The sequence below is a fragment of the Aplysia californica genome, unplaced genomic scaffold (genome assembly GCF_000002075.1).
Source record: "Aplysia californica isolate F4 #8 unplaced genomic scaffold, AplCal3.0 scaffold00338, whole genome shotgun sequence".
NCBI classification, from domain to species: domain Eukaryota; kingdom Metazoa; phylum Mollusca; class Gastropoda; order Aplysiida; family Aplysiidae; genus Aplysia; species Aplysia californica.
This window is the reverse complement of record NW_004797608.1, coordinates 446,692-473,656: the sequence shown is the minus strand read 5'-3', so window position 1 is coordinate 473,656 and position 26,965 is coordinate 446,692. Positions and strand designations below refer to the sequence as shown.

General features: G+C 40.7%; 1 protein-coding gene across 1 annotated transcript; it reads left to right on the top strand.

Annotated features, from left to right (window-relative positions):
* Nucleotides 1-26,965, top strand: LOC101846367 (methyltransferase-like protein 9). The gene is made up of 8 exons (XM_005102752.3): nucleotides 1-852; nucleotides 11,841-12,090; nucleotides 12,538-12,681; nucleotides 16,596-16,786; nucleotides 17,363-17,463; nucleotides 18,146-18,254; nucleotides 19,142-19,326; nucleotides 21,911-26,965. The coding sequence occupies exons 2-8, from the start codon at nucleotides 11,851-11,853 to the stop codon at nucleotides 22,123-22,125; spliced, it is 1,185 nt and encodes a 394-aa protein (XP_005102809.1). The 5' UTR covers nucleotides 1-852; nucleotides 11,841-11,850; the 3' UTR covers nucleotides 22,126-26,965.

Here is a 26,965-nt window from a genome sequence, read left to right as displayed (position 1 = left end):
GCTATTTGGTGGTAAAGAACTGGAAGCAACCTACGCCCCATCCAAATTTTGGTCTACCCACCGCCACTGGTTCAGTCAGCCTTGCAGGTGTGCTAGAGTTGCCGCTGAAGCTTCTAGCGGCTTCTCAGTCACATTCCTGATTCCAGAGGGCTGATATACGAGCACCTTTTGTTGTGGTCAGCGGTACTAAATCTATACATAGGGCCTATACTGTTTGAGCAATGCACAGCAAACGATTTTAATAAAATTTCGGTTTTTGCTTTAACAAGAGATCATCCCGTTCATCTCATTCATTTTTTTCTTCTGAATTTCACTCTCCCATATGGTCTCACCGTGTAAAAGGTCCAATTTGCATTATTTGGAGATTATCTGGCTCATTTAAAGGCAAACAATCCCCAAAATCCCTATGAGTACAATTTAGGGATAGGCAAATAACATTAAAAAGAAATCAACATCAAAAGACTTCGCAGAGTATCGTTAATTCGTGATTAAAAAGTGTTGCTGTGCACCAACTGGCCTTAGAAGTCTATTATATTCCTCTCCAGAATGGCGGCGCGCCCCTCCAGTTTGATACTCATGACGTCACAGCTAAAACCTCTAGCTCTAATTTATAACCTCTTTGACTCCATCTGGAATCTTGGGTTATAGCCCTTTAAACGGAACTCTCCCTTTTCAGTGCCATGAGATGCGAAAGGTCTGTGTGTGTAGTGTGTTGATGTTGAGCGTTGTATTGTTGGCATTTGTTGGTAGTTGTGTGTGTGTGTGGAGGAGTGAACAGCACTGACCCAACGGCAAGAGTATACCTTCATCACGTCATCGCGTCCAGGAACCTTTGTTAAAAAGCACAAACAGGTTGAAAATGAATGTTATGAATCTACTATCTTTACTTTCCCTCCCGTCTCATTTTCGAATTGAGCCGAACTGCGCGCTTTGCCTTTGCCATTTTGTTTGTTGGCCCGAAAGCTCTCTCTTTCTCTCTCTCTCTCTCTCTCTCTCTCTCTCTCTCTCTCTCTCTCTCTCTCTCTCTCACTGCCCACAGACGTCACAGACAAAATTGCACATTTTCAACACAAGAGCGCTGGAACGTCTGTTCACGGCACAAAAAAATAGCCAAATTTTAAATGGAAGTGCCTATTAACAGTCTATTGATAATTAAAATTTGCAACGCCGCCTTGCGATTAGCGCCAGTGCTAAATAAAACGCCGCATTGGCATTGCGATTAGCGGCCAGTGCTAAATAAAACGCCGCGTTGCGATTAGCGCCAGTGCTAAATACAACGCTGTGTTGCCGTGTGTAAAATATCAAGCTTAATCTGCACATCATTATCGGAAGTTCTGATGATGGCTGAAGTGACAGCGCGTCTGCGCTTAAAGTTAAAGTCAAATCATTATTTGTTTAGCGTGGGTTCGATCCCGGTCCTGGACGGTTTGTTTTTTCTTGTTTTTGTTGTTGTTGTTGTTGTCCTCTTCTCGACTGACCAACAAGGAAGTGGCTAAATCATCCGGGGTGAGAATAGAAAAACGATCTACCTCTCACCCCGGGTGAGAATTGCCAGCGTAGGCTATTCTCACCCGGTGCGAAACAAGACCTGCTTTTCCTCATTTTGGAATACTGTCTATCGGTGTGGATGATCCAATTGATAAAAGCCAAGAAAAAATTACGTAATAGCACAAAAGTAAGCTAATTTGGTTGTCTACAAAGATGCTACAGCTATTTAACTTTTCGAATCGAGCCGAACTACGCGGGTCGCCATTTTGTTTTGACCGGAAGTTCTCGCGCTACTCCTCTCTCTCTGTCTTTCTCTCTCTCCACTGCCCACAGACAAAATTGTACGCTTTTAGTAGGCTAGGCTACAGTTGTAATGGAACGTTTGTTCACGGCACAGAATTCTACAATGTTTCTGTTATCGCAGTGTAGAATTCTGTGGTTTAGGGTGAACGCAAAATTTGTTGGCCTAGATCTAGGCTATAACGGTGAACGCGCACCGGGTGAGAATAGCCAAAAGACTCGCCTGCACTATTCTCATCCCGGGTGAGAATAGAGGTGGCCGACCAACAAATTGTTCACATAATTATATATATCTTGTTGCTTTGTAGTTGTTTTTTATGTAGATCTAGTGATGAAGCATACACATTCTGGTTTTGTCCCCAAGAGGAGCTCTGTACAAAGTAAGCCTTTGTATAGGGCCACCTCTATTCTCACCCGGAGGGAGAATAGTACAGGCGAGTCTTGTGGCTATTCTCACCCGGTGCGCGTTCACCAAATTTTGCGTTCACCCTAAACCACAGAATTCTACACTGTGATAACAGAAAAATTGTAGAATTCTGTGCAGTGAACAAACGTTCCATACAACTGTAGCCTACTAAAAGCGTACAATTTTGTCTGTGGGCAGTGGAGAGAAAGAGAGAGAGGAGTAGCGCGAGAATTTCCGGGCAAAACAAAATGGCGACCCGCGTAGTTCGGCTCGATTAGAAAAGTTAAATAGCCGTAGCATCTTTGTAGACAACCAAATTAATTTACTTTTGTGTTTTAAAATCATTTTTTAACTTTGTTTTGGTCAATTTGATCGTCCACACCGATAGACAGTATTCAGAAAGAGACAGAGAGAGAGAGAAGAGGGGAGGAGTTGATCTTGCGAGAACTTCCGGGCGGGTGACAATAGTTTTTTACCAATTTAGGCCTGGTTAAAGTTCAGTAGTGGCTTTCCTTGTGGTCCGTGAGTCTAACAGGGCTGCCTAAATCTACCGATTTTTCCGGTAGATACCGATTTTGGGCCTGTTCTACCGACATACCGATAAGGTGTCAAAACTACCGGATTTTCGATGGGTGCCAAGATAGTTTTTAAAAAAAATAACATTCTGCTGTGCTTCCATTCTTTGTTTTTACGGAAATCCGTACATTCCGAAAGTTCCCTACTTGCTGCATCATCGTATCAATGCCATGCGTTGAGAGAGAGAGATCAGCACTTGCCTCCATAACTTGTCAGATATTTGCGGCAACTCTCGGCAATAAGTTGTATTAGAAACTGCCAATTGCGCATTTCGTACACTGGGCCATTGTCTATCTGTGCCGTTCGGTCGGCAATAGTTTTTCACGTGCATATCGGCTGAAATCTGTCTACTCACGATAGATAATCTTCCTCCTTCTTTTCATTCATTCTTTCTTTCTGTCTATCTTCAGTTTTTTGCTGCGGCTGGAAAATCTGTGCATTTAATTCATTTATCCAGAAAAAAGAATTGTGAATTTAGAAGGAAAATCGGTATCGAAGCAAAACATTCTAAAATCTGTCATGGTTTAGAGAATTGATCAGTACCAAATAAGGATTCTACGCAGGTGGACTGCGGGAGTTTATTACCCGGGACCCGAGAAAATGCACAAAGTCTTCGAAACCAAATCTGAAAAGCCTTCTGAGTTCATATTTTACTGGTCGCGTTTGTAGTACTTTCGGCTTTCCCCAGTCTGAGAGTACGTTTCGCGTGAATGAGCGGCTGTGGCGGCAATCGGAACTGTAGGTGTAATACCAAGACTCCATCGGGAAAATCAAAATCTACTTTCGCTTTCGTTACCGCTCAGAATTGTCCGATGATAGTTCGTTGACGTTAGATTTACAGTTAATAAAAATTTGTAACTGTAACCTGCAGTTTGTGCGTAAAAAACACAGTGTAGCCATAAAAGTTAAATCGATATTCTCACTGATGTCACTATAATAACAAAAAAAAAGGAGAGAAAAAGAAAACACGCGTCCTCCAATTTCTAGATTGTCGGGCCCGTCATCGTGACCGGTTAATGAACCTGTGAGAGTTCGTGAGTACGGCATGAGCAAGGGACCGCTCGGTGGTTGTTGGGGAAAGCCTAATCAAAGTTCATTCAAAGTAGGAGTGTTGAAGGGCATCGGAATGGAGGGGATGTGTCTGACGCAAAAAAAATCTACGGCAGCAGGAAAAGGCCGCGGTGCAAGAAACTGATGAAAAACGATAAGTGGAAATGGTTTTGACATTCGACAATCAAGTACGTAAATGAGGGAACATTAGAGCACAGGCTTGATGATTGTATCTTCAAGGTTGGTGTTCCCGGATTTGTCGGATTTGTCAGTGATGACAAATTGAATAGTGGCAATAAGAAAATGCCATTTTCAACCCTCGGAAAGCTCAATGTTGGATGCCTGTGCATCATGATGGCTTGTTCCTGATTAAATACTGGTACTGTGATTTAGCATTTTGAAAAAAAAAATGCTTAGTCCATGATGCAGTGATTCACTGATTGCCAGGTTTTCAGCATCACTACACCACACACTCTCACAGTCCTTCCAGCTCCGGCTCTATTGATACACGCTCTCTTTTATTTTCACTTTTTGCTCTGCCGGGAGCCTAACTATAAAGGTTTTATAAGTTTTGTCATGCATACCTTTTAAAATCCCTGATTGCTGGAACCAAACATGGTTTTGGCAGTTGATGTTCTTCTTGCCTCCTCAGGCCCAGATCAGGATTCATGTTGTATTTTTAGGGTAAAACTAGTTAAAATAAATTGTCTGTCATACCTCCTAAGTCATGAAGGACTTATCGGTGTCCTATGCTAGTGTCGGGAAAATTATGTTTTAATTTAGTTTCTATTTGTATGGGCTAGGGGTTTTGAAGTCAGTTTGGCAATCACCCTGCACTCAATTCCAGATTCAATACTGAATGATAGATGCCTTGAACGATAGTCCATAAAATGATTTTAAAAAAACAAACCAACCTCGCCTCATTTCATACACACACTGTTCATCGTAACTTGTGCACACCCATACACCCCCTTCCTTCCCCACGCACATATATAGGCACATGCGAGAGCATGGCAACACACACACACACACACACACACACACACACACACACACACACACACACATGTGCATGCACAAAGAAGATTTCAAAATATAATTACCCAATATCACGGAAAGCAAGCTCGTTCGGTGGGGCAACGATCATCTTTTTTTTTCTTCTTTGTCTTTGTACTACCTGATTTTGGGCCAATCTACCTGAAAATGACCCTGAATCTACCTGAAATGGGAACTTTGAGGTAGGCAGCCCTGGTCTAATTTAAAAAAACAAAAACATTTAAGGCTCAGGAGAAGGAAAAAAAACAACCTTTTGGGACCGGGATTCGATGCCACACTTGGAAGCACTGAACATTAGACTTAGAGAACGTAGACAGTAGACAGCTTGTATGTATACGTTCTCTAGGCCTAACTTAAAGTTTGAGTTGCACCGTCATGTTATTGTATCCAAGCGTCTTTCGACTTACTTGCTCAAACTCTAACTCAGATATGATTATGAGAGATGAACAAGACGTCTACTTTTGTGCAAACAATGTCAGAAAAAATTGTTAGATCTAATCTAGATCTAGATTTTTCTAGATCTAGATCTACCCAATATTGATCGGAATAAGACAATACAACGTCATAAAAAAAGGAGTCAAATCCTAGGAGGTTTTATAAAAAAACTGAGAAAGCTTCCACAATTCAGGCAGAACTACAATGTTATCATGTAGAAACGATGGCTACTACATTAGATCTAGATTCTAGATCTAGTACTGGCGTTTCAAATAGCACGGGAGCTATTCAGAACGCGGCGTTGCTAATAGCGCTTGCCAAATTTTATACTTCTGTTAAACATCACAGTAGAATTCTGGGTGCTTTTTCTGTAGTTCCCACCCCGCAATTGTTATTCGCCGGTTTTGGCCCCAAGAGTAGGGGGTTTTCAGGGGGGCTTGTCCCCCTGACCTAATAAAAAGTGGTGCGGGGTTTCAGGGGGACATGCCCCCCTGAATTTTACCGCAATTTAAGGTTTTGCAGTTGTTAGGTTTGATATCTTAGCTTGCCGCGAATCAAACGTATAGATCTGGATGTAGGTCAGACTCAAATAAGGGGGGTGGGAACTACCGAAAAAGCACCGAATTTTGTGGTTCACCACGGCCACGCACAGCGGGTGAGAATAGCCAAAAGGCTCGCCTGCACTATTCTCACCCAGGATGAGAATAGAGGTGGCCTTAGCTTGATCAACATCTAGATCTATCTAGATTAGATTAGATCTATTCCAGTTGTCCGTTTTCTACTATATATTCTAGATCTACAATTTAGAACTACACTCTACTCTAGCAAGATGACCTGCCATGCATGGGACACGAAAAAAATAGTGACGAATATCAACTCCTTTTCCGTCATAAATTTTTAATAGTTTTAAAAATGTTTCATTGTTCTTAAATTGGCACTCATGTACAATTGCGGGCGCTTTTTCTGTAGTTTCCACCCTGCAATTGTTATTCACTGGTTTTGGCCCCAAGAGTAGGGGGGTTTCAGGGGCCCCCCTGACCTAATAAAAATAGCAAGTGGCTATTCTCTGGCGTCTCGCTGGTCAATAGATCGGAAGCTATTCTCCGGCATCACGCCGCTGGTCTATTACTAATTAATTACAATGTATTTGTCGGCGCAGATTTTGAGATACAATAACTAGGCCTAGTGAGTCTACCTTTCATAAAATTTATCTACGATAATTGTCGAACGTAACTTTATTCATTTATTTGGGTCGTCCATTTGCTTTTATTTTAAAATAGTGATTATGCTTCTTTAAACAAACAAAATTGATTTTGTGTCTAAAATCCTGTCTAGTCACATACTCATAGTGATAGCTTTATGCTTAACTTATTTCTTGTTATTGTAATTTTCGATGATATTTCGCGACCTCAGTGTTTTCTTGTCGTATCTGTATCATTCTTTGTTGAAATTAACAGAATCGCATAATTTCACATTTTTGGGCGCAGTTTGTATAATTTCAGAATTTTTCTTGCATAAACGACGGGGACAGATAATTCTGAATTGGAGGAATTGAGGCAGTTTGTGTCTGAAAACATATCGTCTGTATCAATTGAAGTGGCACGAAGTGGTGAAGTTAAGGGAATTTTTTCCCAAGACAGATAGATGAGAGAGGTATTTGCAAATCTGCGCCGACAAATAATTCTTTAGTAATAGACCGGCGGCGTGACGCCGGAGAATAGCTTCCGATCTATTGACCGGCGCGACGCCGGAGAATAACCACTTGCATAAAAATATGGTGGGGGGTTTCAGGGGGGAATTTTACCATAATTTGATGTTTTGCAGTTGTTAGGTTTGATATCTTAGCTTGCAGCGCATCAAACGTATAGATCTAGATGTAGATACTAGATCTAGACTCAAGTAAGGGGGGTTGGAACTACTGAAAAAGCACCCAATTGGGGTACCGTTAGTTCTAGCTCTAAATCACCCTAGCAAAGACTACTGGATATTGATACTGATTTAAATATTCGATATCGATATTTTATCAGTAGATCTAGCCAACAATTTGAGCCGTAAAATTTCACTTGTATTTAACAAGGCAAGGGGGATTTCAGCCCTGAATTTGAGACCATAATTTGATGTTTTGCAATTAGGTTTAATTGGCTATCTCTTTGCTTAGGCCTATCGGCACGCGCATCAAAAAGTAATCGTTTAGAACCGGAAGTAATCGTTGGTGGGGTCAAAGTGAGTATCCCTGAACGGGACCGCAATTGTACTGGAGTGCCCTTAAATTGAGCTGTGTCCAAGGACCTACCAAGGACCTTACAACAAATGGACCCTCCTCTCTCTCGGCTGTGGTTAAGAGTTAAACGATTTGTCGTCCAACCGCCATCATGTTGCTTTGTTTACATCAGCAACTCAAATGCGATACAGGTTTAGATTTCTTCTAACAGAAAGAATCCAACTGCAACTGATTGCCGCCCCGAAAGTGCGCACTAAAACTGTTTTTTTTTACTCATGCACCCGTCTCATGTACACGTTTTACATACTTTATTTCTAGTAATATTTTGCATGCTGAACGCAAATACAGTAGTCTCCACCTATAAGATCACACCGCTTACGATCCTGGTTCGCTTAAGGTCCCGCTGTTTTAAGAAAACAGAATTTTTACTATACAAAAGTCACACCTAAGATCCCGCTCTGATTCACTATGAAGGTCTACTTTAGGCTAAGTTCCCGCATTTCAGATCATAATTTGATGAACAAAAACCTGGGCGGGCACAGCCAATCAACCAAGAGTGAAAAGTTGAGATCAACAAACTGTCCGTCGGGTCAAAGATCAGCCTCTATCGTGAATGTGATCACATGCACGTAAAACTCGATGAAGCGATACAATGTTTGCCCCAGATGGGATCACACCGGGATGTGAACTGACCGACACGTTTGTTTTCCCCACGCATCATACTCACACATTAGCTCTCCCCCTAAACTTACATCACTCGCTGGGTGGATAGCGCCTATAGGTTCGCTCCAGACGGGATCACATTGAACCGTGAACTCTTTCCTGACTATTGCAGCAGTTGTCTCTACTCCCGAATTTGCGAGACGGACTGAATTTTAATTGGTGTGTTCACAACGTAATGGTGTGTAACGACAAAGGGGGGGGGAGGGGACTGGGGCTGGAGATGGAAAGCTATAAATTTTCGACAGGTAAAGGGGAGGGGCAACTGGATAAGCGTAGATCTTGAGACTCAAGATAGAATAATAAGTAAAAATGGCACGCCTCATGCCTCTGTGCACTGTGATAGGTTATCAAGGTTAACCACTCTTTGCTCGCCATGTGTCATAAGCCCACCCAGGGGTCACGTCAGTTCATTTTAGAGTGGAGGGAGATCATTTTACCGATTGTGAGCCTTAACATGGGTCACTTTGGATTCTTCCCTGGGTTCATCGGTTAAGATCCCGGTTCGCCTTAGAAGATCCTGCATTTCCCTGCTCCCAAGCACCGAGATCTTAGGCGGAGACTACTACTGTAAGGCCTTCATTTTTGCTGCAAATCAATATAGTTATTGATTCAGGTTTGAAAATGGTAATATTTGATGTGATTTTAACATAATGGGGGGTTTCAGCCCTGACCTAAAAAGAATCTGGGGGGTTTCAGGGGGGCATGCCCCCCTGCATTTCACAATGATTTGATGTTTTTACAAGCAGGATTGATATTTACTTGAAAACAATTGATTTGCAAGGGTTTTAGTGACCATACATACGTGTGTTCCACAGCAGTTTAGCCCTCAAATCAATACATCTCTGTGTGGCTGCAAAAGTAAAAATTTACGCTAAAACTTATAGTTTGCCAGTCGGAACGAGGATTTTATTTAGATCGAAGCTTAAAATGTAGATCTATAAAATTATAATTCTAAACTGTAATACAGGATCAAGAGTCTTGTCAAGAGGTCTTCAGCTAGGTTGCTGATGTAAACAAACCAACATGGCGGCGGGATGGCAAATCTTAACCAGTGCCTCTCTCTTCGCGGCACAGCGCGCAGCACGCCCAATGGAACATACAAAATGGTGCCAACTGTGGTCACCCAGCGCGACTGCGTTTTTTTTCTTTACAACGAATAAGGGCTGCGCAATGGGACAAGGTATGGGGGAGGGAATGTGCTATAAAGATGGGTCAAGGTGGTGGGGCGGGTCTGGAAGAGTAAGATGGAGAGAGAAAAAGTAAAAGAAAGAGAGAGAGAGAAGGGGGGAAGAGAGTGTGTGTGTGTGTGTGTGAGAGAGAGAAAGAGAAAAAAGGGGGGGGGGTGGGCTGTCTGATAAGGACTGTCTATGAACTTTATGTTTTGATCCCCATGTTGACTAATCCTGAAACACAGCCTACCTGTAGTTTGAAAATCAAGAAAGGCGGTGGGTTGGCGGTTAAGGGGAGGGATAGGGGTGGAGAATACCCTCCCCCCCAAACAAAACAAAACAACCCCCTCCCCCCCCCAAAAAAACCAAAAAAAAAACAACAGTTGTCTTGCCAAGTAACAGAAGATTATTAAATACACTGGAGAGTAAATCTTACTATAAGGTCCTGCTGAAAGGATTCGTTATTAAAACATACCACAAAGTATTGAATTTGACACAATCATTGCATGATTTAAGAGGAGTGCTATTACTAGCTTTCATGTGTTTTATGGTGAACGTAAAGGACTACGTTGTCTTAGGTCTTGAAAGCCTAGAGTAAAAGGCCTTCACTTAACTCTTTAAACACATAGTTTTTTTCACCGTTTCCTGGAGTTTTTTCAACAGTCACCTAAACCTGGTACACACTATGTCTCATTGTAACTCAAAAAGTTTGCCTCCAACTTCTAAATGGCAGAAACGAATGCTTAGTCATAACTAAAAAACTTGGTTCGGGAATAGTTCCGAAAAACAAGCAAAAACTAGCTCTAAATAAAACGAAAATGTTGTCACTAGTACTAGTATTGGAGGCTCCCAGCGTCCAATGGGGAACAGGGTTATTATCACCGGATGTTCCTAGCGTCCGATGGGGTTTAAAGAGTTGAGATAGCCAAGGCCTTCACACAAGAACGTTATAGAGCAAAAGCCAGTCAGAATCAGCTTTAAACTTTAACTTATTGCTTACAATGATGCCTTTGTCTATGAATTATTAAGCACAGTAATTTTTTTTCCTTTTTTTAGTGCAACCCCCCCCCCCCCCCCCCCCCAATGGTTTGAACCATTGAAAAGGTAATAATAATCAGTTTCCTTTGTCTTTTAAAATGGGATACTAGTTTACAAACTGTATTGGTGCACAAAATAAAATACTTGTCTTAATTGTTAGCCTGTGTTGTTGGGTTCCTGCTTAGCCTATTAATAACAATAAAACGTTGTCTCACTCATTGCTCCTCCCCTTTACTTGTGAAGAATTTATTGCTTTCCTTCATCTCTGACAGCAATCACCGCTCATATTCAGGTCGTAACTCATCATTGTTTTGTACACGCACCAATTAAAATTCCAAGAATGAAAGGCTGGCTCAACATTACACAAAGACGATCTGACTGTCCCAGAGTACAGGCGTAAAATCTGTCTCGGATGCACACCTCATAGATGGTCAGGGAAACAAAAGCACAGATGAAATCATTTCATCTGATGCGGCCTTGTTGGCCCTTCCTACCAGGGGGGGGGGGGGGAGGGGGATGAGTGTACATGTGAAATATTTGTATCTCTATCTCTGCTGACATTCCACCTACACCCAGACTGCTTGTGTCACCTCTCCCCAGGCACATGCACACATGTTACACGTTTGCTGGCCGCCCATCCAACCCCGACACACCCTAAGACATCTATGTGCATGCCAACAATGCATGTGTTAGTATGAAAGAAGGCTGCTGGTTGGTCACATAAGATATAAAAGATAAGCAAAGCGAATAGTGGTCCACGATGCTGGCTGGTGTCAAATTTTGTTTCCAGGAATAGATCTAACACAGGCCTAAGGTTTGTTGTGGGTGAAAAATGAGCAAAGTAAAGCTACGTCAGCGGAGCCTAGCGCCTTGCAAGCGACTTCGTTGAATCCTAGCTTGCTCACATTTATGTGTTCGTTGAATCCTAGCTTGCTCACATTTATGTGTTCGTTGAATCCTAGCTTGCTCACATTTATGTGTTCGTTGAATCCTAGCTTGCTCACATTTATGTGTTCGTTGAATCCGCGTTGTTTTTATTGATTTTAATTTTAATGAATTTTTAAAAACCTAGAAAATCGTAATCCTTTCGCTGAATCCGTATTCCGTTGTATCAAAGGTTTTGAGTTGAGTTGACTAATGTTAATGATTTAGGAATAGCAAGTCTACTGCAGAATGGCAATTGCCACTATCCATGTACCCTTGGTTTAGAGATAGTGACTCCTGATATATATATTTTACTAGATATGTTGTTTATTAGGAGTCATTTCTTTCCTTCCTGACCACAAGTTTAATTATCTTTTTGAGTGTTCGACTTAGCCTACTATTTTAGAATTGAATACGTATTTTAGTCTTGTTTTCTGTTTTTTCTCATCTACAGATATTGGTGAATGATTTTCTATCCTGTGTATTCTGGGCACTGGTGTTTCCAGTTGTTCACCTCTTGTGCAGTGATTGCGTCAGTCATAACAACTGGCCCGCCACAATGCTCAGCTTCTGAGACTCAAAGAACCAGCACTCCATCTGCCAAGACACCCAAGAGCAACATGGCAGAAGGAAACACAGGACAAGCTGAACCTTCCAGATCTGTGGTGTACTCATCAACAGGTGCAGAGGCAGAAACCCCAGCGGTGAGTGCTTCATCTTAGGCTTTTTTCAAATTTTTGACTGAACTCTATAATTTATGGAGCTTTTAAAAGGAAAAATGAAGAATACTCAAAAGTTTTGAGTTAAAGACAAAATTTCTCACATTAGGATTGTTCTATAGATACACAAACTGGTCCACTTGCTTGGTCAAGGACCCTTGACCTTGAAGTGTAAACACAACTCTTCAAATTTGAGAGCAAGAATTAAACATTTGAATCCTGCAATTTTGATTTCTCTAAGAGGAAACTTCACAATGTCTTATTTTTAATTGCTGTATTCTTATCCGTTGACCGGACCATTTCTTGTTTCTGGCTTTTGCTTTAACCCCCCTTTTAGGTTACATTGTATTTACGGAGCTAAGAGAACTAACTATAGTTTTTTTAATTGACCCAAATCACAGTGACATGTTCTCATGTTTTCATTTTGATCAGATATGTGAGCAGGCAAGAACAGAACCCAGTGTTTCAGGGCATGGAGACTTATGGTCTGGTCAGCAAATCCGGAACCCCCTAGCTCGGGCAATGTATCAGAAGCTAAAGGAAGATGAGAGGAACAAAAATGACAAGCACGTTTATGTAAGACTTATCCTTGATCTTTTATACTCAACCATTAAAAAATTTTTTTAATGGTGAATAACTTTTTCAGAGGTGTTTGCTTTCAGTCGGATATCTTTTATTTCCAATATCTGTTCCATAGTTATTTATTTAGTTACTTAAAGCTGTGCATAATGTACAGTCAAAGTTGTCAGTGATGGCCACCCATTGTCGAGGAGAAAAGTGGTTGCCTTAGATAATAAACATATTGAACAGTCATTATAAAAAAAAATTTTAAACCACAAGGAGGGAAGTGTTTGTACAGGTGATTGTCTTAGAGTGGTGGCTGTTGGCGCAGTTGGAGCAGCTTGATTTTGTAATTTTTTTCATTATTCTGTTGTGACCTTTGACTTTGAGTAATAAAAATGACTGCCATGGTGTCCCGGTGTTGAGAAGAATAGAATAGGACTGACGTGGTGCTAGCGTGTCGTACTAGGCGACTAAATGGCGAACCAGGCAGTGACTCCTGAAACAGAGTCATCCTCCCTCCAGGTCTGGGGTTGAATCACGAGGCTAACAGCCTCTGTAGTAAAAAGAACCTGTTACAGAAACACATACAAGCAAAAACCATTATCTCTGCTTAGCTGGTCGTGGATCATCTCTGAATGGAGAGTTTATTGTGCGAGGCAGTGAAAGCCGAAAGGAAGCTGCTGGGCAGAAGCCTACACCAACATCCAAGTCCGGATTGGATCGTGGAACGTTAGGACCCTTTATGAGGCTAGAAAAACTGCACAGGTCCTCCAAGAGATGCACCGATACCAACTACACATACTGGGAATCAGCGAGACCCACTTGAACCAGTCTGGACAGACAAGTGAATGAAAGAAGGGTAGCTTTTCGTTTATTCAGGAAATGAAAATGATGGGCCGCACAGGGAAGGAGTAGGTATGATCATATCTAAAACAGCTCAAAAGACATTCTGGGACTGGGAAGCGCACGATCCAAGGATCATTATGTCCTCATTTGGAACTAAGAAAGAACTCAAAAGAAGAGATGGCAGGAAGAAGGTCATAAACATAAACATCATACAAGTGTATGCCCCAACCAATGATGCAGAAGAGGGGAATAAAGATGACTTCTACAACCGCCTGCAGAGTGTGATCGACAAACTTCCAGGTAAGGACGTCAATATTGTCACGGGAGACCTAAATGCAAAGGTAAGTTTGGACTATAGTCACTGCGAGGAAATCATGGGCAGATGTGGATTAGAAGAGGCAAATGACAACCGAGAGAGATTCCTGTACATCTGCCTTCGACAGCTTGGTTATTGGAAGAACAATCTTCCCACATAAAAGGACTCATAAGGTCACTGGGGTCTCCCCGGATGAAACAACGTAAAACCAGATTGACCATCATTGCGTCTCCGGAAAGTTTAGACGCTCACTGGAGGATGTCCGAGTCTTACGAGGAGCAGACATGGCATCAGACCACCATTTGATCCTTGGAAAGATGAAACTGAAACTGACAAGGTATGCACGAATCACAAATGGAAGTCGTTAAAAGTATGAAGTAAACCTTCTGAAGACCCAGTAAGGAAGAATGAATTCTAATTGGAACTGAAGAACAGATTTCAAGCCCTTCGAGATCTAGATGAATGTGAAGTAAACGAACACTGAGAAAAGATAAGAGGCAGTAAATACAACTTGCCAAAGCACCCTTGGACCCAAAGTCAACACCAGGAATGAATGGGTTTCACAGGACTCTCTAGACAAAGTCAAAAGAAAAAGAGAGGTGAAGGCCCAATTCTACAACAGCCGTACCCGAACTGAGAAACTCACTGCACAACAAGAGTACACCGAAGTAAACCGGGAGGAAAAGAATTCCATCAAAAAGGACAAGAATGCCTACCTAAATGGCCTGGCCAAAAAGGCAGAGAAAGCAGCAACAGATGGACACTTGCGGATTGTACACCAGACAACAAAAACTCTTGCAGGTAGGTTCGGCAAGCCCATTCTACCAGTGAAAGACAAACCCAGAGGGCAACTTAACTGATGGAGAAACACTTTGATTAACTCTTGAACAGACCACTTCCAGACAACAACCAGAAATTCTTCCAGCCAGAAATGACCTCCCAATAGTTACGGAACCAACTTTGAGAGAGAAAATTGCTGCAGCTATAACACCACTGAAGTCCCACAAGACTGCTGGTCCCGACAATATACCACCGGAAGCCCTCAAGGCAGATACAGATATATCAGTGGACATTTTTGAAAAGGTTTGGCCAAGAGGAGAAAATGCCATCAGACTGGAAGGAAGACCACCCAATCAAGCTGCCAAAGAAGGAAGACTTCAGCAATTGCAACAACTGCAGAGGCATAACACTCCAGTCCGTACCTGGAAAAGTCTTTTACAGGATGATTTTGGAGAGAATCAAGCTGGCAACATGAGAAGCTCCAAGGAAATCAGGCAGGATTCCACCAGAACTGATCATGTGTAGTCTGTGTTGGCCAGATCGCTACTCTGCGCATCATTGTTGAGCTATCGCTTGAATGGAACTCACCGCTCATGGCCAACTTCATTTATTATGAAAAGGCCTTTGACAGCGTGGACAGGGAGACTCTGTGGAGACTCATGTGTCATCTCATGTGTCATTATGGAATACCTGACAAAATCGTCAAGCTTGTGAAGGCCACCTATGATGGAACAAACTGCCAAGTCTTCCGTGAAGGACAACTCTCAGAACCATTCCAGGTACTGACAGAAGTGCGACAAGGATACTTGCTCTCACCTTTTCTCTTCATACTGGCAATTGAATGGGTCATGAAAAAAGCCACCAGAGGCAAATGTAATGGAATACCGTGGATCCCTTGGCAGCAGCTGGACGACCTGGACTTCGCCGATGACCTTGCACTGCTCACTCACACACATGCTCAGGTACAAGAAAAGACCAAGGAACTCAACAGCCTATCAAGGAATATTGGCCTACGTATACATCTGGGCAAGTCAAGAGTAGTGAAGCTAGAAAAAGTTTCAAGCACTGCTGTGACAGTGGAAGACACTCCCCTAGAAGAAGTGGACTCCTTTACAAACCTTGGAAGTGTCATCGATCGTAACTGAGGCAGGTGTAAAAGCAAGAACTGCCAAGGCAAGATCAGCATTCAATCAGTTATTAAAAGTCTGGGAAGCAAGCAACAGCTCACTGCTCACCAAGATTCTAGTCTTTAATTCCAATGTCAGGTCTGGGCTTCTCTACGGCTATGAAACTTAGAAGGCAACAAAGACAAGAAAGTCCAGACTTTCATCAACAGATGTATAAGAAGTATCCTAAGAACTAAGAATTAAGTGGCAGGAAAGAATAAGAAATGAAGAGCTGTAGGAAAGGACAGGACAAAAGGATATAGAAGAAGAAATAAGACTAAGAGAGTGGCTATGGATGAGACACCCCCTCAGAAAGCCCAGCGGAAACATTACAAGACTGTTTCTGCCGCGGCACCGACAGGGAGCACGAGGCAGGGGTAGGTCATGGGAAACATGGAGGAGATGTGTGGAAAGGGACATGAGAGAGATGAAGCTCATTTGGAAAGAGCTTGGAAGGATGGCCCAGGACAGAGATAAATGGAAGGAGCTTGTATGTGGCCTATACCCTGCCAGGGATGGAAGGCATTGATGATAGTGAATAAAAGTGAAAATTTATTTTTTGGTCATTTAAACATGGTCAGTCATGAACATCTACTTTCTCACCAAGATTTTCGTCTTTTGTACTGGTCTGAAGAAGATGAATTGGGAAATGCTTTAGTTATGTAAAGTAATTGTTTTATGCCACCTGTATAGATAGGCGTACTGCATTAAAAAAAAAAGATAAATGCCATTTAAAGGGGCAAGTTTCTCTATTTGAACATAATAATGGTTAGTGAGAAAACACACAAATATTTTCATATTGCTTTTATCCCTGACAGTGGTATCGTGTTGTCGTCTCTCGTCTTCCGGAGGATGTGCAGAATTTGTTTCTGCAGTTTGAACAGGATGAAGGAACAGATGACTTTCTTCAGAACTGCCAAGACAAGTCAGACCAGCTTTTTACTCAGATTTTGTACTCTGTGGCTCGACCAATTCTTAACATCTTTATGACACAGACCTCCATCAATGGGTGAGTGCAAGCAGTTATTTTTGTCTTGGAAAACTTGACACTTATATGACCTTATTGTGTTGCAAGTGCCCTAAAACTCTTACTAAAACTGGTAAACTTTCTTTTGCTTGTCGAATTATTACTTTTTGTGAAGAAGAATATTAACTGAATATAGATCTGTTTAGGGATGGGTTTAGCCTTTGTTACGCTAGCATTGAAACATCTTTTCATATTAATTATTGGACGGAACTCTTCAGAACTACCTTAGTATCACCCAAAATAGTTATTTAATATTGGTGACCATCAACAGCATGTTTTTTCTTTATCATTAACAAGGAGTATTCCAACTGCTTTTCACAATCACCATTAAGTGTGGTGATTTTGATGGTTGTCCTGGGTTCTTACCAGTCTTCTCAGGAATTTGATGTCATTTTTCTGTTGATTCTTTTACTATTTGATTTTTAAATTCTTTGATTTGATGGGCTTTTTCTTCTGGGGGGTTTTTCTCATAGATATTTCCCATTTTGTTCAGAAGTTTGAAATAAGTTTTAATTCTAGTCTATGTCTCATTTTTTTGGTTTTGTCATCTTTTTTCAGATTTTTGAACCGTGGCTCCATGTTCATCTTTTCCAAGAATCAGTTTGAAAAGCTGTTGGGTTTTTCTGCGTACTATAAGGGGGAAAATCTATTAGATTTAGGTAAGTATTCAGCTTTTGTAGCAGTTCTGTTACAACAGGTGCTATTGTCTTATTTGCATTAAGTGTACTGTGATGATCGCTTATATGACTAAATGAGGTATTTTATCAGGACTGATTAATCTTATGCTCGTGGGTTCTTTAACAGTCTTATGTACTCAGATGCTTTTACTTCTTTTACTTTGAAAGTAGAAATTTGGGAAACCGGTTTTCTCATGAAAGGTTTTGCAGTATGATATATATATGTATATATGAAGGAGAGCACTAGTGTTCCTGGCACAGGTCTCGAATAGTACACAAGGTTGGGACATATTACATAGTGTGTCATTTATGATGTTGCTTTCTATTTTAGCCACTGTTTAGCTGATAGTGGTCCACTGCCTGGGAGTGACAAATGCCTGTATATCATTTTTTGTTGTTTTGTACTTTAGATTTGTGTGGCAATGCTAATTAACAATCTCTTATTTTTTTAATTATAAGTGTTCTTTAACTTTGATGAGTGTTTGGTTGTTATTACAAGTCTTCAACAAGAAGAAACTGCTTGTTCGAAATTGGTTCTGTAGTTCTCATTCATGCTTCATATGTGTACTTTAGCATTTTGACAAGAGGCAGTTGAAATATGATATGCTTTTCTACTGTTGCCCACTGTGTGATTGAGGCCACTGATTTCTGCTTGTTCTTGTAGGTGCAGGAGATGGCATGGTTACCCTCAAAATGGCAAGCTACTTCCGCAATACTTATACAACAGAGATGTCTGGTATGATGGTGCGTCGGCTCACAGGGCATGGCTTCAAGTATGTTGTTTATCGTCGTCTTGTCACAAAAACTTAGCTTCTGGAAAGAAATGAAGGACAAGTTTATTTTGAATGTCTGTCTTGTTTGTGTTGAAAATTTAGTTGCTCCCTGTTCCATTAGTGAAAATTAATCCACTTCAAGTCACTAGAAGACTCAATGTAATCCCATATAATAATAGATTAACAGCTTAAGATTACAATGAGATGTCTATGTGGTATTTATATGTACTGTTGTGTCATCGTCTTTGCCATCTTCATCAAGCTATCTGTGTCTGGTTTGTGAGGGTAATACACTTACGTAGCTATAAGTGTGTACCATCATATCAGACAGCAGTTTGTCAGTTTACGGCCAAACCTCTTGTTCCTCTGATAGATAAGGCCTTTCAGGGTTCAATGTCTAAATTTTATTTCTTTGCGAGATCTTCAGCTCAGCTAGTGGTATCTTCTTTTGTAGGTTTCACCTGGCGCTAACCACCTTTTCCTTTTTGTCATTAAAACTGACTGTACGAGGCTCAATTTTTTTTTGTGCTGTTGGCTTTTCCCGGATTTTTAATTAACTTTAGTCCTTGTTACCTACACCAACTATATCTGGTTATATTAAATGTTCTCAAGGAGTGTATCGGTATCTAAAGGTTTATGGGTCCATGTAGAAACCTAATTGATCCTGCTGGCCCCTTGGGTCAACTTTTATATTCTGTTTGACTCATTGCTTTATGATGGTAATAAAAAAATAAATATAAAAATTTGCACCAATTTGTTGAAAATATTTTGTGATAATTCTGGGAAATCCCACCTGGCTAGCTACTGAAGGGAGACTTACTTGTAATATTGATAATTGTTGGAAGAGATTGTTTCTGAATTCACAGAATGTTTTAAATTGTTTTTAGGGTCCTTGAAGTAGATGAATGGCATAAGTCGGGGTTGCAATATGACTTGATTGCGTGCCTCAACTTGTTGGATCGTTGTGACAAACCATTGTCCCTGCTGGCTGATATGAGAGCTTCCCTGACGCCGGGAGTTGGCCGGGTGCTGGTCGCTGTCGTTATTCCATTCAAGCCTTATGTGGAGTTTGGTAAGATAAATGTCACGACGCAGTGGAATCAGGCGCTCGTCAACTTTTGGGCATGTGGAGTTATTGGTAGGGCCTTAAAGCTTGTTCATTTTCCTTGCTTTCCATGAAAGAAATACCCATTTATCTTGAATTCAAGTCGAGATATTTGCCATTGAAGGAGGTGAGGGTGTCCTGGTTTTAGAGGTAAAATTAACGAGAAAATGGCTATTAACATCGCCTGAGAGTCCGTGGAAACTGGCAGTTCACATTCTTTCTACCTTTAATCAAAGTTTTTCAGTAAAATACACACAGAAATGGGTTCTTAAATGGACATAGAAGGTGTTGAGCTAAATATTGCCACCACCGGTGGAACAATTTAGGTTTCTTCAATTTCATTATTTTGTCAAGCGCTTGATTTCACCGCGCAGTCTCACAAATGTTTCCTTCTGGGTAAATTCTAACTTGTGTGCTTTCTGGTACTGTTGTCTGTTCTCAGCTACACACGGTGTATTGAGATCTAGTAGTGTGTTATGAACAATCTTTGCCCCCCACTAGTCAGTCAAATTGTCTAACACTGTAAGTGGGGAAATATCATATTGGGGGGGGGGGGTTGTTGTTGTGCAAACTGTCTATAAACAATTCTACATTTTCATGTCCCTGTCTCGTGAGCCCCTGTCCTATCATAACTCTCTCTGATTACTGCTGTTCAAATAGACGTATAGTCACTCAAATATCATTTTAATGCGACACCTTATCAATTTATACTGAAAAAAAAGTGGACTGATTATGTGTGTAAAATGACATGAAAAAGTTGTATTTTGGATTTGATACTTTAGTACCTATAGATTGCTAATGCTCCAAAGGGAACTTGGTTTGTATGCTTTGGTCTAGTCAGAGTTTGTGTCAGTTTTTGAGTTTACTTTTTTTAAAGTTGTCTCAGCCACTTTTCATAGTGATTTGTTGAAACGACTTCTTGATTGCTTCAGATGTATGCTTGGAAAAGTATAGTTATTGTTATGACACATTGGCGCACACAGTTGGGTTTTTTTTTTGGTGACTTATTGAAATCTTGTTGTTGTTGTTGTCTTACTTAAGTGATCTGAGCTGAAGTTGTGCCTTCAACCATTGGTCACACTGTTGTGAAGCAATGAACTGTTCTCCAGTATGTCTCTTTATATGTGATTTGAAGAGCATGAAAGGGACAGTATTTCTTGATAATTTAATTAAAAATTTTGTCTTAAAAAAGTCTTTGGAACTTGCTACTGCAATCACATGGCACTTGAGAAAAGAGAATTGTTTTTTCTTAACTCATTCGCTACGTATTATTTTCGGCTTGTGGACGAATTTTTATTCGGGTGAGCGAAAGAGATGATGACTAGTGGGCAATTAAAAGGTCTTTGGGGCCACAAATTCAAATAAATATCAACGTATTATATACCAATATTTTCAATATGGTTTGTAGAATACATCTGTAATGTTTATTTATGTATTTTTCAACTTTGGTTCCTGTAAGAGACGATTATGCAACACAGTTTTGATTGGATGCGGATAAAATTTGAAAATAAAAAAATTATAATCTTTGGTGAAACTCAAAAAATATGTTTGCACCTAGTCAAATGATACATCAAAATAACCATAAATGAATATAGAACTGGAAAATATTGAAAAGTTTGCAGTTATTTACCTACATTCCATAATATTTGTACATTTTGAACATAACATCCGATATTGAAAAAAAATTTTTTTTTAAATAATCTTGAAAAATGATCACAAACAGAAAAAAATCCGCTTGTATCTTATATGGAATTATTCAGAATTGCATTTGGAATAAACCTATACATGTCTTGAGTGGTACTTTTTGTGTAATTTCATCAAAAAGTAGTGATTTTGGGGAGAAAAACATATTTTGACTATTTAGATCTAGACCTAGATCTAGCACTCAAAAATATTGATTTCTCAATAACAGCGCATTGGCAATATGAGTCCAATCGTATCAATATTATAAAAAAGAGTCCTATACTTCTTCGGTGGGCAAAATAATGATAGATTTTTTTGTGTAAAATTACTAAGACTGGTGTCCGGGCTATAATTTTGGCATCGCGATAAAACAAAGTCGAATAAACTACGAAATCGCGTTTCAAAACTGAATCTAAATTTCCGATTTTCAGTGGAAATGCTTGACCCGAAAGTCAACATTATATGATGACCTTTATTTTAACATGGATATGTGGATTGGAATAGAATCTAAGCTAAAATTGAAGATAGGTTCTCGCGCCGTCGGGGGCGGCTTAGCGTACTGACGGCACTTTAGCCGCGCCGCCCCCCACGGCTCGGCGTAGCAAATGAGTTAAACCTTTACAAGTCCTCAATAAAAATCAGAAGTCTGCATGCACTACAGATAATCATTATGTCACGGTTACCCTGGGCTGACTTTTAGTCATCATGTTCTAACATGATGTTTGATTTGAATTGTCTTATCTGCCTTCTTTGGTCTTTCTTTATTCCTTCATTGGTCTCTTGCACATTCAAAATGAACTCTAGTACTTACAAGAACAATGTATTTTTTCTGTATGTAGTAATTTTTATTTACTCCATTTATCGACAGGGTCAAGGACACATGAACCAACCGAGTATCTGCACGTGCGAGGCAGCAACTTCGAGGAACAAGTGGAGCATTTTGTCCGGATCTTCCGCCAGTCTGGCTTTGAAGTAGAGCGCTTCACCCGCTTGCCTTATCTGTGTGAAGGCGACTTAAAGCATTCCTTCTATGTGCTAACAGATGCTATTTTTGTTTTGCGGGCGATAGATTCTCAGTCTTGATGGGACTTCTGGTTTGTATGAGAGAATATGGGTTTGTTTGGTAAAGGTCTACCTCAGTCCTCTTTTCATAAGGTACTTGACCTACTATGTGCATCCAAGGTCTCCACTCTCTATGGGGTTAATATGGAGGTGGCCATGGGTTAAAGATCGTTTTAACTTATTTTAACTGTTTCACTACTTGATCTGTTTCCTGGTGTAGGTCCTGCCTATTTAAGGGGTGATGCTACAGAATAAGCTTATCTCAGCTAATACCACTCCTAAGGAGCTTATATTTGGTGTGGACGATTATATGGCAATGGAGATTTGTTACCAATTGTTAAAAAAACATTTATTGATTCGGTTGCCATGGAAACGGTGGCCATATTGGATTTTAGAGACATAATGTAGTGTCATTTTCCCACCTTATTTATAAACAGATTAGGTTCATACTTAGAATGCACACTGATAAAACAAAGATCAAACTTTCTGTAAGAGGAATTTTTTACATCTGGTTTAGTTTTTATTTTATGGCACTTCCAATTCAGGCTCTAGCGAAATAGTGGAAAAAACTTGACAACCTACCTTTTCAAGCTCACAAGTTAAGAACCAAAGCATTTATCAATAATTTTGGGTACAAAAAGCTAGATTTTATTTTGTTCAAATATTTTGTGAAAGTTTAATTGAAATCGAGTCAGAAATCGAGCAGAAAAATGGTACCAACCGTGAAAAATTTTTTTTTGGAGAAAATGGCAAAGAAAGGTACAAAAATGTGTGAAATTTTTTTTTTGCGTACAATGTCATTTAAAGAAATGTTTCCATCTATACTACAGCAACCTGTGGACAACGGCAACACAACAGATATGATGAAAACAATTATCGAGAAAGGTAGAATGGGTTTTTCCTATCTGAACCGTTGACCCGTAACATATCCGCGATTCTAAAATAGGTCTTTATACTACTGGAATGGTGCTCTGTAAAGACCAGCGCCATACCCAAGATCTCCGTGTTCCTTGAGGTACTCCTGCTCAGCCCTTCGTATTGCCTCAGTTCTCCTTCTCTTTTTCTCTTCTCCTTCCCACTTGCGGTTCTGAGACGCTTGAGTTCGCGCTTCTCACAGAGTCGACTGTTGTTGAGGCCAGTGGCCAGCATGTGCTGGTCCGAAGTTGAAGTCAGAGATTGCATTTGCAACTGCAAACTCTACATTGTTTTTGCAGTGGAACCTGCTCTTTGAGCAACGAGACCAAATGGAAGAATGCAGGCTCTCGTTGGCATTTTGTGTCGCGTGGAGCTCACATTGCTTGATCAGGTCGATGGCCGTCAGACGCTTGTAGATTGGCATAACATGCTCATACAGCCTGTCATAATCCAGCGGAGTGTGGATGCGATCAGTATGGTGGCCTGGATATCGTCCCTCATACAGGTCAACTTAATAGAAGCACCAAGAGTTGTTGTTTGGGGGACAGTGGAGGGGGGGCAATATTGGTGCTAAGGAGAATCATCCATTGAAAAAACAACGTAACAGGGATGCAAAGATGGCCTTCTGCATGTCCTCTGCTGTGGAGTCGTTTCGAATCGCCCTGGAATAATATATGCCTACGGTCTTAATCTTGTCAGCAGTCAGGCTTCCAGATCTTCTTCCAACAAGCGTAATACATGAGAACGAAAATTAGATAAAAACATGTTATGAAAAATCATGTTTTTATCTTCACTTCTAAGAGGACAGAAGAATAACATACTGTACAAATGGAAGTCTAAATAAACTGACAGGTGCATGCCCATCGTAAAAAAAACATAAAAGACACAAAAAAAAGAGACTGAAACATTTTATGGCTATCTCTACTCTACCAGACACTGAAATACAATTATCAAGCAACATGTTTTCTTAAACGTTTTTTCCTTGAGACAAGCATTAATTGATTGACAATGACATGCTTGTAGAGGAATATGATATCCACAAAATGGAATGATAACACTATACTGTTGCACTAACCTTTCTTTGAGCAATTTTGAACAAGATTGCGGAGTGCTGTACCGAGACGCTTGGAGACGTGGTTCATGCACTCTTCCCACTTCCCCACATCCCCATATGTTCGACTCACTTGAACACGGTCATAAGCCTTGGAGTCTCCATCACCAACCATGGTGGTGTACCTGAAATTGTGCAGCTCCAATGATCTTGCCCATATGACTTCAGTTGACTTGGCCTCCATCATGCCAGAGGGTCCTGAAAAAAGCAGGAAGAGCAGTTCAGTGAATACTTGAATAGAAAAGTATGTACATGCATTGAAAATAACACTCATGATGTACTTTTCACATTTTTCTATAATAAAATTTGTCTATCTAATAACTGAGGTAAATGTAATTGCCTTTATGATCGTTCTAAACTCAAAGTTTAATATAAGTAGTTATTATGTTTATCATCTTTGGAATAATTTATGGTGCACCTTTCAAGGTGTTTGGGAAGGTTTTGCAGTTGTCATTATACGCTTGCGGTCATTAATGTTTGCACTACATCGTCTGAAGAAATATGAATACCCACCTTTGAAGTTGATGCTGCATCCTTCTTTTCTGTGCTTAGCAAGCCATGCATCGTAACGGTTCGGGTTGTGCAGCCTCTGAAATTCCCCTATTGCGCAAAACTGACAATGTGTGCTGACCACATGATAGTCCAGAATGACAACAGTCAATGCCTCGATGACACAGCCTATACCTATTTTTGAGGTGTGGCCACGAGTCCGAGTAAGCCAGGAGCCATCGAAGGATACAGCAACGTCCAGAGCGGTTTCTTCGTCGATACAGTTGTGACGTGATCTAACGACTTTAGCTGCATCCTGGAGAATCACTTTCTTTCTTTCTTCTTCTTTCTTCTCCACAATTGCTGCTTTCTTACTTAATGTGTTGTTGTGGTGCAAGCTGGGCATGTCAAGGGCCTCGCAAAGAAGACTGAGCTTGCAAGGTCCCAGGTCTGCAGGGATAGACACACAATGTCTTCATTTCTTACAAAAGGACTCAATACGCTTGGCAAAGTCTTTACTTTTTTGGTTGTTCAATGATACAGTGATAAGGCCACAACAGTTGGGGCAGGGGAACATGGCAAAGGATTCGCACAGTAAACTTAAGTCCACAATTGTTCTTCCACTGTTTGTCGTGCTGTCACCATTGTCACCCATAGTAATACCTCCATCTGCATCATCACCTTCCCCCAGAAAGAGAGCTTTGGCGCTAAAAATTTTCCTCTAGAAGGTAGTTGGCGTTGAAGGCAAAGGGTTAGGTTCTTCAACAGAAGGGAGAAGGGTTTCTGGTATACCAGATACAGCCCTAAGTGTACAGTTTACATAAGCACAATCACTATCACGACTTACAGTTGTGTCATCAGGCTCACTCACAGAATCAGCTGTCCTACACTGACGTCTGGCCATAGCTACCCTGTCCATCCATCTTGATTTCCAAGATTGCTTCGTTGACACAGATCTTGATCTGCTAGGCATGGCTACACAAGGCTTATATTCTCACTACTACACACTTCTAGAAGCCAAAGAAAAAAAGTCAACATAATGAAGAAGTCAGCTAACAAACATTCCGGTGCAAGCTGACGGAAAAAACACTTTTTTATGGGAAATTCGCACCGGGTCAAACCGTTGATGCGCACGCACACAGTATACTCATACTTACCTCAAATCTGTCTCTGTCAAACTTGGTGTTGAACCACAGAGTGTGGAATGGCAGGAAGTCTTTACCCGTCCAGTAGTTTCACAAGCTTGGTTTCCTGTTCATACTCATAGGGATAAGGACAGCAATGAATTTCTAAAATTCCTTCTCGGTCATCTTCTTCCACTTTCCAAAGCGAGAATGTTTGGGGGCTGATGTGTTGACTTGTACCTTAGCAAGGGCATAACTGTTCACATCTTTTAAGAAATTGTCAATGATGTGTGGGTTCATGAGTGCAAAGAAGCTTTCCAGCTCAGTCGTCAACTTTCCGAACCCATTTCCCATCACACCAACATCTGACTGAAATCGGGAAAAATATCGTGTTCGCATGGCTACCTAGCTTTGTGGGTATCCGAGGAAATGAGCAGGTGCATCTCCTGACAAAGGAATCCTTGTCCTTTCTGTTGGGATCAACGACAGACACTCTCTCACAGACTGACTTTAAAAACAAAGTCAGGAACTACACCTTCATTCTGTGGGTGACATATTGGGAGAAACAAATTAACAATAAACTTCACAATATCATTCCCAAACTGGGCCTCTCCAGAAGAGACAAAAGTCATTTTTACTCGATTACATGTAACACCTCCCTGACACATCATAAATACCTCCTTCAGGGAGAGGAGAAACCTTTCTACAGATTTCACCATTAGACACATCTTAACAGAATGTCCAGACTTTGGAGAGACCCAAGGGAAATATTTTAAATTTAAAAAATCACAAGATCTGTTCGCCGTTTTTGATCCCAACAGAATTCTCAATTTTATACAGGCCATTGTGGCCTGTACAATAAATTGTAGATCATGTTATTTTCCTTTTATGTAAAAATGTTATTTTAAAACCTGTAGTCTTTTTTTACCACAGATTTTTAAACCTTTTATTTGAAACATTGACCAGAATCAAGCTGTGCTCTAACTGTTGTCAATGCAACCGACTTGTGTTTCATGTGCCCACATGACCTTATGTAGTTGTGAGTGCCGTAAAACTCGTACTAAATTATACAGTTGCGAGTGCAGTAAAACCCATATTAAACAAACGAAAACTCTTACTAAACTAACTTTCTGCAAATGTCACCGCTGCCTCTTTCAATCCGGCATGATGACAGCTTTCAGTTTCAAACACAACAAAATTGGGAGTTAAGATTCAGCAAGAA

Excerpts from the sequence above, each read along its gene's own strand:
- LOC101846367 (XM_005102752.3), top strand. The coding sequence starts at position 11,851 with ATGATTTTCTATCCTGTGTATTCTGGGCACTGGTGTTTCCAGTTGTTC. Across the intron at positions 17,464-18,145 it reads GGAAAATCTATTAGATTTAG|GTGCAGGAGATGGCATGGTT; the intron begins GTAAGTATTCAG and ends TTGTTCTTGTAG. Across the intron at positions 19,327-21,910 it reads CAAGCCTTATGTGGAGTTTG|GGTCAAGGACACATGAACCA; the intron begins GTAAGATAAATG and ends ATTTATCGACAG.